We start from the raw sequence: 16,094 nt of genomic DNA, 5'->3' as shown, positions 1-16,094 counted from the left end.
TTTGGACGACATACTAACCGATGACTATTTTGTCAGATTTTGGACGACATACATATATCATTTATAGCACATATATAATATTTAGAGCACACGTTAAACCTTACTTCAATCTGTAGGTGGAGAAAACACACACACACACACACACGGAGAACATAAAAATGAAAACTCCACACAGGACTTTAATGAGACGGTATTCAAACCTTTGACCCCCTTGCTGTGAGGCACCAGTGAAAATTAATCCTGCCATTTCTCACCTAAACCATAGTCGACTGACTGAGGGTCATCGTTGTCGCCGTCCTCGCTGATTTTATGAAGATGTTCCAGGTAAGAGTCTGTGTGGAACCTGGCCATCTCCTCGATGGTGGCCACACGAGGCTTCACAACACTGAAGAGGAAGAAACACATGAATTATATGGAAAGTTTCAGTGACAACATGGCTGAAACCAATAAAATCTACGTCAGTTTAAGTCCACGACATCTACAGAACAAGCACACGCATTTGTCTCACTGTTAGACAGACTTTTCCAACAGGAAACTGAAGTTTGTAAAACCACTCACTCTCCCACACCAAACCTCATAGAGAAAATCAGTGATTTTAGCCCGCAGGGACACAGGAGCTGCTGGTCTACTGCTGCCTCGTGTGGTCACTTTGTGTCTCTGAGGTAAATGTGAACAAAGGATTTCAAATGCCAACGTTATAAAATCAGACATTTGAACTTCGTGATGGAGGCAGCAGTGGATAAACAACTCCTGTGTGCTGTGATGTTAAAATCACTGAATTTGTCTATGGACTTTGGTGTGGGAGAGTGAGTGGTTTACACAGTGCCTGAATTATCCCTATAAGAGGACAATCGTCTTCCACATCTAAGCAGCAACAACAACAACAACCAACAGTAGCAGCTCACCTCATATGTTCCAGCAGACCATAAGCTTCTATCAGTGAGTGAACCATACTCGCCTGAGAACGAGGAAAACAAACTATACCCGTTATTTGAAAAGGTACAATCCAGAGTCCGAAAACAAAAGTTTATCCAAAGGTAAACAAAGCAGCTTTAAATGCAACTCACCCTGTTTGGTACTTTGGACAAAGTGTCGCATGTGTGAATGAAATCAGAGCTAAAAACATACGTGACTGTCTTTTTACCCCCGCTGTCCTCATCGCTGTCTCCTCTGCGACTCATTTAGTTTAAAAAAACAACCTGATATTTGTTCAAAAATGTTCAAAAATGAAGAATATATTTGAATCTCACAGAGAAGAGACGAAAGCGAGCGGCGCCCGGTTCTTGACTCAGAGTGTTCCATCGTAAACATTCCCCAAGCCCAGACATAGACACAGAAAATGTCTCGTCCCCGCATCGTGAGTGAACATTAAAACATGATAAATGTTCACGCTACATATGTATGTAATGTGTTATAATTATATAGGTTTTCAATACGGTATTTATATGATTTCAGTTCACGTTAAGATGCATATCTGCTCTTTATAAACGCACAACATCGACGCACTAGTTCCGGTCGGCGGACGATTTTCAGGAACGGAGCGCTCAACGAAAAGCATTCTGGGGTCTTGTAGTCTTTTTAGTGTTTTCTCAAAAGTGGACGAAATGGAACAGTTTGAGGAATAAAGTGTGATTTTTTTTCTCAAAACGCAACTGCATCTTTTAATGTGTATTACATGTGATATGTTAAACAGTCACATTCTCTAGAAATTGCATTTTTATTCCCCCTTTTAACATAAAAGTTATTTTCCTGTATGAATACTCAAATAATACAAAACTAAAAGGAGGAGAAGTAAAAAAGAAAAAGAAGAAGAAAGAAAGAAGAAAAAGAAGAAGCTTTTATTTTGGCGGCGGGGCGTCTCATTTCCGGTTGTATTTCCGGTTTAGCGTCACTGCAGCTTCAGGTTTCCTCTGCTAGTGCAGCTTTTTAAATGTCAGCCACACTGCAGAGTTTTCAGGAAACTCTCTTCTTCTCTACCTCAAACCGTCTCCTTTATTTTAACCGTCACGGTGAAGAAATGTTTTTGCTGACGTCACTGCGGAGGATTTAACGCGTGTTCGTCTTTGTAGTGAAGTTGAGTCTTTCACCTGTCAGTTCAGTTCAGTCACCATGAGAAGTCGCAGCAACTCTGGCGTTAAACTGGACAACTATGTCCGGATAGTTAACCAGACCATCCTCAAACACCAGGTACGCATTTAACGTAACTTTACTCACTTTAAACTGTTCATTAAACTGTGTAAAATTCACCAGACCATCCTCAAACACAACCAGCTACGCATTTAACGTAACTTTACTCACTTTAAACTGTTCATTAAACTGTGTAAAATTCACCAGACCATCCTCATTTGAACAGTCTAATTTTTAAAAGACGGGAAAAAAATTGCCTTAAACCATAACCAGTTAATGCCTAACCCTAACCTCTGACTTTAACCAGAGATTTGGAAATGAATTTCTGCTTCATTAGAACCGGACTTTGGTCTCCATGACGACCAGTGGTCCTGGTTGGTTTTGTTCTCTCTGGTCTTTTATTTACATCAGAAAGAGTTTGGAAAGAAAAACAAGTACACACATAGTCATTAGAAACCTCAATAGAGACATGAATGTTGAAGACACTAGAACTAGAACTAGAAAATAATCACATTTTAGAAGCTGAAAAATCACAGAAACTAGTAAATAATCACATTTAAGAAGCTGGAAAAATCACTGAAACTAGTAAATAATCACATTTAAGAAGCTGGAAAAATCACTGAAACTAGTAAATATTCACATTTAAGAAGCTGAAAAATCACAAAAACTAGAAAATATTCACATTTAAGAAGCTGAAAAATCACAGAAACTAGTAAATAATCACATTTAAGAAGCTGGAAAAATCACTGAAACTAGTAAATATTCACATTTAAGAAGCTGGAAAAATCACAGAAACTAGTAAATAATCACATTTAAGAAGCTGGAAAAATCACTGAAACTAGTAAATATTCACATTTAAGAAGCTGAAAAATCACAAAAACTAGAAAATATTCACATTTAAGAAGCTGAAAAATCACATAAACTAGTAAATAATCACATTTAAGAAGCTGAAAAATCACAGAAACTAGAAAATCTGATATGGTGATACTAGTACATCAGGTTAAACAGGTAAGAGAAAGGAAACCACATGTACCGCAGACCTCTGACCTTTGTACCTGATGATAACCTTTGACCTTTGTGTGCCTGACAGAATCCAGTGACGGGTCTTCTTCCGGGCAGTACCGATCAGCCGGACGCCTGGGTCAGAGACAATGTTTACAGTATCCTGTCAGTGTGGGCGCTTAGTCTGGCCTACAGGAAGAATGCTGACCGCGATGAGGACAAGGCCAAGGCCTACGAGCTGGAGCAGGTCAGTCACCTGAGGACCAGATTAAAACTGATATTAAAACAGATTAAAACAGATCTGGAGCAGGTTAGTCATCTGAGAACGAGATTGAAACTGAGATTAAAACAGATCTGGAGCAGGTCAGTCACCTGAGAACCAGATTAAAACTGATATTAAAACAGATTAAAACAGATCTGGAGCAGGTTAGTCATCTGAGAACGAGATTGAAACTGAGATTAAAACTGAGCTGGAGCAGGTCAGTGATCTGAGAACGAGATTAAAACAGAGCTGAGCAGGGAAGTGTGTAAACTGAGAATGAGATTAAAAGTGAAATGTAGCAGGTCAGTGTGAGGTTGACTTTCAGCTGTGAATGAGACAAACACAGGAAGTCAATCAAAGATTATCGGAGACATTTGTCCTCATCCTGCTGATGAAGGTTCTCATGTTCCTGTGAGTGTGTGAGTGGACTCCAGGGACATGCTGACATTTAGACATATCTCTCACTGTCTCACTGTCTCTGTGTGCAGAGTGTGGTGAAGCTGATGAGAGGAATCCTTCATTGCATCATGAGACAGGTACGTCGTGTCAAAGGTCACGTCGAAAAAACCCCACTATACGCTAACATTTCCTTTCAATGTTGTCATGTCTCTTTGATATTATAATTATTATACCATTAATGCAGATTAAATTAGATTACATTATATATATATAGTCTGAAATGTAAAAAGACAGTGATTTCTGTTTTGTAGATTAGATTAGATTATCAATCCCTCTCTGGGGAAATTTATTTCCAATATTGGATAGAAAAAGGAAAAATGTGCTAAATCTAAATTTAAAATACTGTAAATATTTTGTGTGTTGTCTCCCCCACTGTCATGTGTTCATTGTCTCCTCCACGTTCATGTGTTCACGTGTCTCATTTTGTCCAGCTGGACAAAGTGGAGAAGTTCAAATACAGCAAGAGCACGTCGGACTCGCTCCACGCCAAGTACAACACCAGCACGTGCGCTCCGGTGGTGGGAGACGGCGAGTGGGGTCACCTGCAGGTCGACGCCACCTCGCTCTTCCTCTTCTTCCTCGCTCAGATGACCGCCTCTGGTATCGGCCCAATTTTTATTTAAATTCATCATTTAAAGGTTTTCTGTCGTGTGTTATTATTTGTGGTAACTGTTGTTTTTCGGTCGCAGGTCTTCACATCGTCTACACGCAGGACGAGGTGGACGTCGTCCAGAACCTCATGTTCTACATCGAGGCAGCTTACAAAGTGGCAGTGAGTCCAGTTCTGGAAACACACACACACACACACACACACACACACACACACACACCTTTTTTAAAGATCATAATCACTGTGTGTTTGTCTGCTTCCTCACAGGATTATGGGATGTGGGAACGAGGAGAGAAAACCAACCAGGGCATCACTGAACTCAACGCCAGCTCTATAGGCATGGCTAAGGTACGCACGTACACACACACACACACGCACGCCGGAGTCACATGACTGCTCCATGATGATGTGATCAGGTGTGTTAGAGTCAGGTGAGACACCAGGACCAGGACTGAGACCTTCCCTGGTCTAAATGACTTCATACCTGGGACAGTGAAGGTCGTAACTGTCGATCTTTATTTTCTGTCCTGTTTCTAAAATGACAGGGATTATCTCCTGGATTATCTAGTATCTCGTTGGCGTATAATTTCCTGTATGCAATGAGGTTAAAGAGACACAACTTTTTTTTAACGTTTTTAAATGACGGATAAGGATAATTCAGCCACGGGAGCAGAGTGGTGAGAGGGTGAGGAGGAGAAAGTCTGAGCGAGTTTCAGAATCACAACAGCTGCTCCGGTAAAAACATTCTGGCTCACTTCAAGGTGTCCAGTCACTGCTGCGACCTTTACTCTGACCTTTACACAACCTCAGACTCCACAGACCAGAGGATCAGACGGTGACTGTGACTGGAGCCTGGTCTTGAGTGGATTTCAGCTCTCTTAGATGAGGAATTATGACGAGGAAGCGTTTAAATAATCTCTGACAAACGTTGGTGTTTTGATGTTTTGTTTTGTTTTTTGTCTTAACTTGTCACTCGTTTGCGCCCCCTGCTGCTGACCTGCCGCTGTCCTCGTCCTGCATTTAACAGCACGTATCAGGTTCTCTTTGGTCTTCCAAGAACAGCCTGTGACTCTGAAATAACACACACACACACAGGGAGGTTTATTTCAGACTTTAGAAACCACTGCAGGACGTTTCCTGGAGTTTATGTCATCAAAACACAGACTTCTGTTCATTTCCTTCAATCATCGGCATGGATTTCACATGCTGTTAAAGATTATTCCATAAAACAACATAAAGAATGTGAGAAACATGGAAGCAAAAGAGTGGAAACTTCTCTCTTTAAGAACACAAACCGTCAGATTATTGTGATCTTTGCACTAAAAGTCACTCAGGGAAAATCATGACTGCGTCTGAGGGGTCACATGACTGCTGTGGTGTTTCCTTCAGGCTGCTCTCGAGGTTTTGGACGACCTGAACCTGTTTGGAGCTAAAGGAGGACCAGGATCTGTGGTTCATGCTTTAGCTGATGATATTCAGCACTGCCAGGTAACACACACACACACACACGCATGCAACACACACTCACACTCACACACGCCCCTCATGATTGTCCATCTCCAGTCCATCCTGACGTCCATGTTACCCAGAGCGTCCATCTCTAAAGAGGTGGACGCCGGCGTCCTCGCCATCATCTCATATCCGGCCTTTGCTGTGGAGGACATGAGCATCGTGAACATGACCAAAGAGGAAATCATCTCCAAACTGCAGGTGCAGACCACGTCAGGTCCTCAGGTCTTCACTTTGTTCTTCTCCTGTCCCTCTGAAGACACTCAACTGTCTCTCTGTGTGTGTCAGGGTCGATACGGCTGCTGCAGGTTCCTCAGAGACGGACATAGAACTCCTAAAGAGGTGACTCACACTGTGTGTGTGTGTGTGTCTGTGTGTGTCTGTGTCACAGAGAGCAGAGGAGAAGAACCATCTTCTTCTTCTTGTGTTTTTGTTTTTTTCTCTCAGGATCCAAACAGACTTTATTATGAATCTGCAGAGCTGAAGTTGTTTGAGAACATCGAGTGTGAGTGGCCGCTCTTCTGGACCTACCTCATCCTGGACGGCATTTTCATCAACTGTCCTGAACAGGTGTGTGTGTGTTAATGAGGTAAATTTGTGTCTCTCTGTGTGTGTGTGTATTAATGAGGTAAATGTGTGTGTGTGTGATGGTCCAGGTGCAGGAGTACCAGGAGGCTCTGGACAGAATCCTGATCAAACAGAAGGACGGGATCCGGCTGGTTCCAGAACTTTACAGCGTTCCTGCTGAGAAGGTGAACACTATTAAAGTTCTCTAATCCGCCTGGATTATTGTGGCTCTTTGATTAAAGCTGTAAAAGCACACGTTTACGTTATTTGACCTCGTCATTTTATCCTGTTTTAATGCCATTGTGTTGTTATTATGGTGCCACCACTGTCATTGCAGCTTCATGTGTAACTGATAAATAGATGATGATGATGATGATGATGATGTCACCAGGTGGAGGAGGAGTATGAGAATCCTCACTCTGTGGAGAGAGTTCCTCAGGGTAAATGTCCTCTGAAGTGGGGACAGTCTCTCTACATCCTGGGGAAACTTTTAACCGAGGTGACACGTCTCTTTCTTTCACTCTTTCTTTCTTTCTGTCTGTTTCTCATGTCGTGTGTTTTTCTCATGTCGTGTTAATTTAAAAAAATAATTTTTCTTATTTCTCTAAATAAGGACATGATTCTAATTCTTAGCTCTCTGTGCGTCTGTGTGATGTCTCAGGGTTTTCTCGCTCCAGGAGAGATCGACCCTCTGAACCGTCGTTTCTCCACCGTCCCTAAGCCTGACGTGGTCGTTCAGGGTGAGCGAGGATTAAAATGGCCGTGTGTTTTGTTCTTTTTTTAATAGTTTTACGTTAAAACCTGTTTTTCCTCCTGCAGTTTCACTCCTGGCAGAGACGGAGGAGATTAAAGAGCTGCTGCTGAAGAACGGGATCGAGGTGGAGACTGTGGCCGACATCTATCCCATCCACGTCCAGCCGTCCAGAGTCCTGAGCCACATCTACGCCCGACTGGGTACGAGACAACTTTCACTCAGGCTTACAGATGATCCCGCCTCCATGGTCACATGATCACCTGCCTGCTTTTGATGAAGGTAAATAAAGTCTTTCTTTTTTCCCCCCCGCGGCTTCGTCTCAGGACGGAACCCCAGGCTGGGTCTGACGGGTCGACCCTACAGGAGGATCGGAGTCCTGGGAACCTCCAAGTTCTACAGCATCAGGAACTCTGTGTTCTCCTTCACGCCTCAGGTGGGACCGAAAAACACTAGAGACGTGTTTACACGTGTGTGTGTGTGTGTGTGTGTGTGTGTGTGGATGTTTTTAAAGGCGTTGTGTGTCTGTGTGTGTCTGCAGTTCATCGACCATCAGCAGTTTTACCTGGCGCTGGACAACAAGATGATCGTGGAGATGCTGAGGACAGAGATCTCTTATCTGGCGTCCAGATGGAGGATGACGGGGCGACCCACCGTCACGTTTCCCATCTCACAGACCATGCTGAGTGAGCGCGCGCACACACACACACACACACAGACCACGCTGAGTGAGCGCGCACACACACACACACATATGCACACAGACCATGCTGAGTGAGCGTGGACACACACACACACACACACAGAGCATGGATGTGGATGATGCTTCATGTTTTCATTCACATCTGTGTGTAACAGACTTTTGTGTTGGTGCTTCACTTAGTGTGTGTATGTGTGTTCCTTCTAATGTTGTGTGTGTGTGTTCCTCATGTTGTGTGTGTGTTCCTTCTAATGTTATGTATGTTTGTTTCTAATGTTGTGTATGTGTGTTCCTCATGTTGTGTGTGTGTGTGTGTTCCTTCTAATGTTGTGTATGTTTGCTTCTAATGTTGTGTCTGTTTGTGTGTGTGTGTGTGTGTTCCAGCTGAAGACCACACAAACCTGGACCCTGCCGTCTTGGCGACACTGAAGAAGCTTCAGGACGGTTACTACGGTGGAGCCCGGTGAGTTTGACTGAGTTCATTTAAACATTTAAATACAAAAATAAAATGAGATTAAATATATTCAAGATATTCTTTCAGCAGCAAATCATAAACATTATACTATGAATATAGTATAATGTACAGAATAATCTTGATCGTTACATTGTAAACATTGATCACCTTCATTTTAAAGTATTTATCAGTATGTTTTTGACCTGAGAAACACTCTGTGAACTCTCCAGGATCCAGACGGGAAAAATGTCCGAGTTCTTCACCACTTCCTGTTTTGCTCACCTGAGTTTCCTGGACGGTAAGAGTCGCGGCAGCATGAGTCTCCACAGCCACGCGTGTGATGCTGCTGATGATGATGAGGGTAGCGACGATGGAAACGTGCATGAGTTACGTTATGACGATGGTAAGAAAATAAAATGGTGACACCAGCCGTGGAAAATGTGTTTCCCACTGATGGTGTGACCATTACTGCTGTATGTCTTTATAGAAACTATAAACACATACACAGACGGGAGGACGTGTGAAGAGGAGACATCCTTCCTCTTCAAAGTCTCTCTGATACTAACGCTCTAACATTCTCACTGGTTTTTCAACACCTTCATCAAACCAAATAATGTATTCATCCTCCATCACCTGCCACAGGTTTAACCAGAAAGAAATCAAATTATTAATATAATTAACATGAAAACATAAAATCTCTTCATCTAAGGAAAAGCTGGAAAGTCTCGCACAATTATAACAAAGTGTCGAGTGACAGCTTTTAAATCCGAGCTCATAATTTTTGACCTCGTTTTGAGATTAGGGGGAAATTTTTCTTAATTTCTTCTCTTATATTTTGTTTTAAATGGTTGAAAAACACAGACTTGTGTTGTTTGTTTGTTGCTCGTTGACTTAACGTTGCATGTGTTCACTGATAACCCGCTGCCTGTCTTCATTCAATCTGTGTGCATGTTAAAGCATGTCCGAGCAGATTAAGATTATGCCCCAGATGAACTTCATTCCCTTTTTTTGGTAACACTCTAGATGAGGGAACACATAATTAATTGCTTATTAGCATGCAAATTAGCAACATATTGGCTCTTGATGAGTCATTATTAAGTATGTATTACTGCCTTACTGTGCACGGTCTTATTATACGACCAGTCAGCCATTAACTAAGAGTTTTCCCTCAATAATCTCACAATTATTGCTTATTAGTAGTAAGTGCGGAAGTTGTTGATCTCAATATGCTCAGTATGTAAAAACAGACCATATTCATTAGGTATTATTATTAGATATAATAAGGCCGTGCAGAATAAAGCGTTAATAAGTACTTAATAATGACTCATTAAGAGCCAATATGTTACTAATTTCATGAATGAATGAATGTTGAATATGTGTTCCCTCATCTAAAGTGTCACTGAGTCAGTCAGTGTCCACGTGAACAGCAGGGGTCGCTCATGTCCCAGGACCTTGTGATAACCTCCTCCTCCTCCTCCTTTGTCTCCGCCTCCAGAGGCAGACGACCTGGCTCAGTACCTGGATCAGCTGTTGGCTCACGCCGCTCCTAAGAAGCCCAAACAGCCTCAGCAGCAGCAGCAGCAGCAGCAGCAGCAGCAGCAGCAGCCTGCAGGTCTGAGCAGGTTCAAGGCCGCAGCGACTAAAACCAAGGAGTTGGTCGCGTTGAAGGCCAAGGCGGAGAACCTCAACGTCCAGAGTGAGAGGAGACCTTGTCCTCATCATCATCATCATCATGGAGGATGAAGCATCATCTTTGATGTTGTTGTTGTTTCTGTCGTCGTTGTGTAGACGTGAACATGTATCTGGCGAACAAACTGTTCCGCTCCTCTCAGCCGCCGCTCAACCTGAACCTGCCGGACTCTTCTGAACCACAGCAGACTCAGGTCTGGTTTTCTGTTCGCCCTTACACACCGACAGCATCGCCGTCGTTGTCGTCGTTGTCGTCTTCAGCTTCACGTGTGCGTCTCTGTCCTGCAGGGTCCCAGCGTGTCCGTCGCGGCGCAGAGTGGGATTCCTCGAGACGCGACGGGAGCCGTCGATTACCAGGCTTTGGTTCAGCTGCTGGGAGACACTCAGAGTCTGCAGGACCAGGCGGACATACTCTACATCCTGTTTAAAGACAAGTGAGACACACACGCGCACACACACTGACATTCTGAATGAATGAAGATGCTCGTTTTATAAAGTAATCCGTGGTTTCTTCCTGAGATGATGAAGCGTCTTTATGTCCTGTTTAAATGTGTGTGTGTGTGTTGTCAGAGGGATGGACTGGGACACTCAGCTTCATGGTAAAGGCTCCACAGTTCGCTCGCTGCTCACTGACCTGTATGAGAAGGTGGGCGAGCTGAAGCTGTGGGGCCTCGTCAGGATGATCTCTGGACTGTTGAGGAAGAAGGTTGAGGAGCTCGATTCGGTACAAGAGACACACACACACACACACTGACAGTGACCCAGACTCTTGGCTGACTCCTCCCCCTCCTCTGTAGGCCTGCTCTGATTTGCTGGCTCATCAGAAGCACCTGACCGTGGGTCTTCCTCCTGAACCCAGAGAGAAAACCATCACTGCTCCTGTTCCTCCTGATCAGCTGGCTGCTCTGATCGACGAGGCCAGTGACAACAACATCAGCGTGGCCATCCTCACTCAGGTCAGTCCTCCTCCTGTGAGTCCTCCTCCTCTCACTCCTGCACCTCCTCTCACTCCTTCACCTCCTCTCCCTCCTCCTCCGTCCTGCAGGAGATCATGGTTTACCTGGCGATGAGCATCAGGACTCAGCCCAGTCTGTTCAGTGAGATGTTCAGGCTCCGCATCGGCCTCATCATCCAGGTCATGGCCACTGAACTCGCACAGTCGCTCAACTGCTCAGGTCCAACACGGACACTTTTCAGATATTCAACAATCCCAGGGATTAAAAATCCCAGAGATTTTAAATCCCAGGGACTTCTGTTAACTTGCTGTGTGTGTGTGTAGGAGAGGAGGCCACAGACTCTCTGATGAGTTTGAGTCCGTCTGAACTGAAGAATCTTCTGCACCACATCCTGAGCGGCAAAGAGTTTGGAGTGCAGCGCAGCAGTGAGTCGCCATGGCAACACACCTCATCAACGCCTGTCTCTGATCCCTCTGCTCTGTCTGAACTCACTTCAGAGGTTTAGTTCAGTTTTCTCTCCAGCACATTTCCACACTTCAGTTTCTGTCTGTCTGTCTGTCTGTCTGTCTGTCTCCTCCGCAGTGAGAGAGATGGACACAGGAGTCGGTCCTGCCATCTCCATCCATCACCTGGGCAACGTCGGCGCCACCAAGAGCGAGAGAGTGGGAATCAGCAAACTGAAGAGCGACATGAGGATGGTACGGCTATGACACTGACACACAGACACACACACACACACACCCTGTCACACAGACCATAATATGAGAGTCTTACCACACAGTATCATTCATGTCAGTCAGATTGTAGATGAGTGACTGTTGTTTTTTCACAGCTGGAGAGCAGGTCGTCTTTGACGGAGCACAGTCAGGTGACCATGATAATAAATCAGAGTAAAATCAGATTTAATTCAGCCGGATTAATTCAGAATTATGGGCTGGAGGGAAAATAATCTGTTGGGATCATCGTGGATTTTTTTTTTATTTTTTTTTTCTTGCTGCCAAAAATTGACAGTTAATGTGATGAATGAATGAATGAAACATTTTTAAACATGTTTTCTGTGATTTATTCACCAGTTTTTTGTGTCTCAGGCCGAGCACAGATTTTCCAGATCAGAGCAACCAATCTGTGTGTGTGTGTGTGTGAATGAATGAATGAATGAATGAATGAATGAATGAGTGAATGAGTGGTGATGACTTCATTATTGCAGTATCAGATCAGGTTTCTCTGAGAAACAACAAGCCCACACTGTTTTTGTTCAGCTCATGACCTCATGACCTCATGACCTCATGACCTCGGTGCAGAATTGTGGTGACGCTGTTCACACAGAGAGAGTAAAGTACTGAATTTAAGACTCACAAACCTGGTGAAGACCATTTGATGCTGGACAAGGTCCAGATGTTCCTGCAGTAATGATGGAGGTTGTGATGTATATACTGTGTGTGTGTGTGTGTGTGTGTGTGTGTGTCTAGATTAACTCTTGTCCTCCTGGTTTCAGTTGGATCAGTCGCTGCCTCCTCAGAAGGTGAACACATGAACATCGTCGTTAAACTTTTGTTTCTGTTTCTGGGATTGATTTTAATTAACACGATTCATGAGCTCAAGAGTTATGAATGAATGAATGAACTCCGTCTGAGTGTAAAATACACTCATCAGTAATCAGTGATTGTTGATCTAACAGTTTCGTCATCATTCTGCATCTTCACCGTTTGTTTTGATCGTCTGCATTAACACTGATGATGATGATGATGATGATGAGCCTGATTCTTAATCTAGATTAATCCTCCTGATTTACTGTGGTGTAAACCTTACACAGGGGATTTAATCTCAGGTTGGTTTTGTGTGTAAATAATCCTAAAATCTGCCAGGATATCATTCTGTCTTCTGTTATCACAAAACTATGAATGAATTCATGTTTTCATTACTGCTGTTTGCTGCTGGGGCCTGGTTACTGAATCTAGTGAAAGAATAATGATAATTTAATCTGAGGATGTAGAGATTAAGTCACGCTAAAGTGTAAACATATTGAGTTTGTGCAGCTTTAACTCCGTTAATGACAAAATCATCTTCAGAAACAGTGTAGGTCACTGTTACCGTGGCGATGAGGATGTTGGATGAAACTCTAACCTGATTTCTCTTCATCACGCGATCTGATGATCCGTTTGATTCCTGCATGAAGTGGGTTTGTTTTTCTGCTGTTTTTTTTAATTCACTAACAAAACAAATGTTTTATGTTGTGCATATTTCTCCATCTTTTCTTTTCTTTTCTTTTCTTTTCTTTTCTTTTCTTTTCTTTTCTTTTTGTGTCTCAGGGAATGACTTCTCAGTCTCTGGACATTGACAACGTCGACTCCGGGGTAAAGATTTGTCTTTTCTTCTTCATCATGATCATCGGATAATTTTGTCCATCAGAACTCGGCCACAGGAAGGGGGCGCTGTTCCTCCTCTCTCTGTTCCTCCTCTCCTCACTCTAGCTCACCTCTTCTCCTCTCTTCTCTTCTCTTCTCTTCCCTTCTGTTCTTCCAGAGATACCGGCTGCCGTCCATCGAGTCTCTGGACATTCCCGACAGCTCCCCGGTTTCCAAGGACACCAGGCAGGGACAGTGGGTGCGCAGGCGGCGGCTGGACGGCGCTCTGAACCGAGTCCCCGTCGGCTTTTACCAGAAAGTCTGGAAGATTCTTCAGAAGGTGCGTCAACACTTTTTTTAAACTGCTGCTTTGATGGCTGCCGTTTGTGGAAATGACCGTGTGTCCTGTGTCTCCTGCAGTGTCATGGTCTCTCCATCGAAGGCTTCGTCCTTCCTTCTTCCACCACCAGAGAGGTGACGGCGCCACCTAGTCTGAGTTTCTCAACTCTTAAAGCTTAAATCGAGGTTCTTCTGTTGGGTTTTGCCGTTCTTCTGCTGCGTCTTTAAGACAAACCTTTAAATGTTAATATGAGGAGAATCAGAACCAAGTTTCTAGAAGCTCCTTCTCTCTGTGTGTGTGTGTGTGTGTGTGTGTGTGTGTGTGTGTGTGTGTGTGTGGTGCAGATGACTCCAGGAGAGATCAAGTTCTCCGTCCACGTGGAGACAGTGTTGAACCGCGTCCCTCAGCCGGAGTATCGGCAGCTGCTGGTGGAGGCCATCCTGGTCCTCACCATGCTGGCCGACGTGGACATCCAGAGCATCGGCTCCATCATCCACGTGGAGAAGATCGTCCACCTGGCCAACGACATGTTCTTGAAAGACCAGGTGAGTGATGACGCGCAGCTCTCTTGTTGTTGTTGTTGTTGTTCTTGTTCTTCTTGTTCTTCTTGTTCTTCTTGTTCTTCTCCTTGTTCTTCTCCTTGATCTTCTTCTTCTTCTCCAGATGGACCTGGGAGCAGAGGCGCACATCCTGGACAAAGACCCGTCCACCGGCGTGTGCCGGCTGCTGTACGACAGCGCCCCCAGTGGCCGCTACGGGAGCATGACTTACCTCACCAAGGCGGTGGCGGTCTACGTTCAGGACCTGCTGCCCGGCGGCTCGTGTGCCGTCCAGTGACGCGCAGGAAACTCTTTTAACGCCGAGAAACGTACAAAGCATTTTACACTCAAGCAAAAAAACAAAAGAAAAAAACAGTACAGAAGTATTTATGTGGAGCGGAAAACAAGCTAAACTGAAGACGTGGTGGGAGATAAAGGAGAAGTGTGAGTCAGTTGAAATGGTACTGCTGTCGCCTAGCAACAGAGCCGCAGCGTCGCTAATCAGGAAACAAACAAAACAAAAACAGCTAGTTTGAAAAACGACTTTGTCGTAGTTTCTGCCTCTTTTTAAAAACATAGAAATAAAGTGAAGGTTCCACACACACATACGCAGCTTCTGTGCTAAGCTATGCTAAGCTAAGCTAACCTTCTGTAGCTCTCGACAGAACATTAACGTCACTTTTCCCGTCTTCCCTTTAACAATGTAGTGGAATTTCATAATTTTCACAGTCGTATTCACAGATTTTATTAAATTTTTTTTTACCTCGTCTCCATGGCAACACGTCACTAAACCACAGAAAGTGTTCGAGGGTGAGTCAACGATCGTAAAAGCTGTAACACAAAGCACTTTACAGGACGTACAATAAACCGAGAGAATCCATGAATAAAAGCTAAAACCTCGCGTCAGATTAATAAACATTTACTGTAACAGTTTATTTATTAAAAAGCCTTAACTTTGTGTGTGTGTGTACTGTGTGATAAAGTTCAAGATTAATTAAAACATCATAGATTACAGATTCAGTGTCCACATTTTTAGGAATTCTCTGAGAAGAATGAGTCGTTAACGAGTTAACTTTTCCCGTCTGACGCGGAGAGTGAGAAAAAAACTTTAATTTCTCCGTCTTTTTAACGACTTAATGTTGATTTTTGTTGTTGTTGAGATGATGGTCACACTCCATGTCCACTGTTTGTGTTTGAGCTAAATCTGTAATAAAAGAGAGAAAATGTTGTTGTTTTTGAGCGTTTTATTTCGCTAACGTTCAGTTTCTTTCATCTAAACCTGGATTTTTTTCTGTTTTTCCACTCGTTGACGTTGAAGCTGAATTTTGAGAAAAACAAGTGAGTGCAGTCGACTCCACAGTCATTTATGATGCTAACTAAATGTTTACATGTCATTTATGGATGGATGGGATGTGATAACTGTCTGTTTTATAGATGTTTATTCTTTTTAAATGATTTTTAAACCTGAAAATATAATATTTTTACATTTTACATTCAAGTTTTATAAAAAAAGAATTAATGTTGTGTTCTGTGTGTGAACAGGTGGAAATGTCCAGTGAGTGGCGCCAAAATGCACACAGATGAGTTCTAAAGGATTATTTTCTCTGAGGTCAAGATCATCATCACCATCTCTTCCCTGACACAAGATGAAGTGGTGAACGTGGAGGAGAGTTGAGAAGTTAGATGGTGGTAAATGATGTTCATTCATTCATTCATTCATTCATTACAACAACAATCTTAAAAAAGTATGAGTGAAGAGGGCTGAGAATGTCGTCCTGTTGACC

General features: G+C 43.4%; 2 protein-coding genes across 7 annotated transcripts; one reads left to right on the top strand and one right to left on the bottom strand.

Moving 5' to 3' along the window:
* Nucleotides 1-132: 132 nt before the first annotated feature.
* LOC122767124 (histone deacetylase 8-like) lies at nucleotides 133-1,294 on the bottom strand. The gene is made up of 3 exons (XM_044022497.1): nucleotides 1,068-1,294; nucleotides 906-958; nucleotides 133-385 (listed from the first exon to the last, which is right to left on the bottom strand). The coding sequence occupies exons 1-3, from the start codon at nucleotides 1,179-1,181 to the stop codon at nucleotides 235-237; spliced, it is 318 nt and encodes a 105-aa protein (XP_043878432.1). The 5' UTR covers nucleotides 1,182-1,294; the 3' UTR covers nucleotides 133-234.
* A 589-nt stretch (nucleotides 1,295-1,883) lies between these two features.
* Nucleotides 1,884-15,538, top strand: phka1a (phosphorylase kinase, alpha 1a (muscle)). Of its 6 annotated transcripts, none has more exons than XM_044022489.1 (33): nucleotides 1,884-2,187; nucleotides 3,218-3,376; nucleotides 3,880-3,927; nucleotides 4,282-4,450; nucleotides 4,540-4,622; nucleotides 4,728-4,808; nucleotides 5,850-5,948; nucleotides 6,024-6,170; nucleotides 6,258-6,311; nucleotides 6,417-6,539; nucleotides 6,626-6,721; nucleotides 6,928-7,035; nucleotides 7,198-7,276; nucleotides 7,356-7,490; nucleotides 7,614-7,723; nucleotides 7,829-7,973; nucleotides 8,372-8,450; nucleotides 8,672-8,739; nucleotides 9,937-10,137; nucleotides 10,230-10,324; nucleotides 10,419-10,564; nucleotides 10,701-10,854; nucleotides 10,928-11,086; nucleotides 11,176-11,305; nucleotides 11,410-11,511; nucleotides 11,669-11,784; nucleotides 11,919-11,954; nucleotides 12,582-12,608; nucleotides 13,396-13,440; nucleotides 13,610-13,771; nucleotides 13,852-13,905; nucleotides 14,116-14,316; nucleotides 14,435-15,538. In XM_044022489.1, exons 1-33 carry the CDS (start codon nucleotides 2,110-2,112, stop codon nucleotides 14,606-14,608), a joined length of 3,663 nt encoding a protein of 1,220 aa, XP_043878424.1. In that variant the 5' UTR covers nucleotides 1,884-2,109; the 3' UTR covers nucleotides 14,609-15,538. The 6 variants fall into 6 exon arrangements, with proteins under 6 accessions (XP_043878424.1, XP_043878421.1, XP_043878422.1 ...); XM_044022486.1 differs by having other exon boundaries at nucleotides 8,672-8,844; XM_044022487.1 differs by lacking the exon at nucleotides 11,919-11,954 and having other exon boundaries at nucleotides 8,672-8,844.
* The last annotated feature ends 556 nt before the right edge of the window (nucleotides 15,539-16,094 follow it).

The sequence above is a fragment of the Solea senegalensis genome, linkage group LG3, assembly GCF_019176455.1.
Source record: "Solea senegalensis isolate Sse05_10M linkage group LG3, IFAPA_SoseM_1, whole genome shotgun sequence".
Lineage (NCBI taxonomy): Eukaryota > Metazoa > Chordata > Actinopteri > Pleuronectiformes > Soleidae > Solea > Solea senegalensis.
The sequence above is the reverse complement of the archived record's forward strand: the minus strand, read 5'-3'. Positions and strand labels throughout refer to the sequence as shown.

Coding starts and splice junctions, on each gene's coding strand:
- LOC122767124 (XM_044022497.1), bottom strand. CDS start 1,181: ATGAGTCGCAGAGGAGACAGCGATGAGGACAGCGGGGGTAAAAAGACA. Junction 959..1,067: donor TGTCCAAAGTACCAAACAGG/GTGAGTTGCATT, acceptor CCTCGTTCTCAG/GCGAGTATGGTTCACTCACT. Junction 386..905: donor GGTCTGCTGGAACATATGAG/GTGAGCTGCTAC, acceptor CTTCCTCTTCAG/TGTTGTGAAGCCTCGTGTGG.
- phka1a (XM_044022486.1), top strand. CDS start 2,110: ATGAGAAGTCGCAGCAACTCTGGCGTTAAACTGGACAACTATGTCCGG. Junction 4,451..4,539: donor CGCTCAGATGACCGCCTCTG/GTATCGGCCCAA, acceptor TTTCGGTCGCAG/GTCTTCACATCGTCTACACG. Junction 13,906..14,115: donor CTTCTTCCACCACCAGAGAG/GTGACGGCGCCA, acceptor TGTGTGGTGCAG/ATGACTCCAGGAGAGATCAA.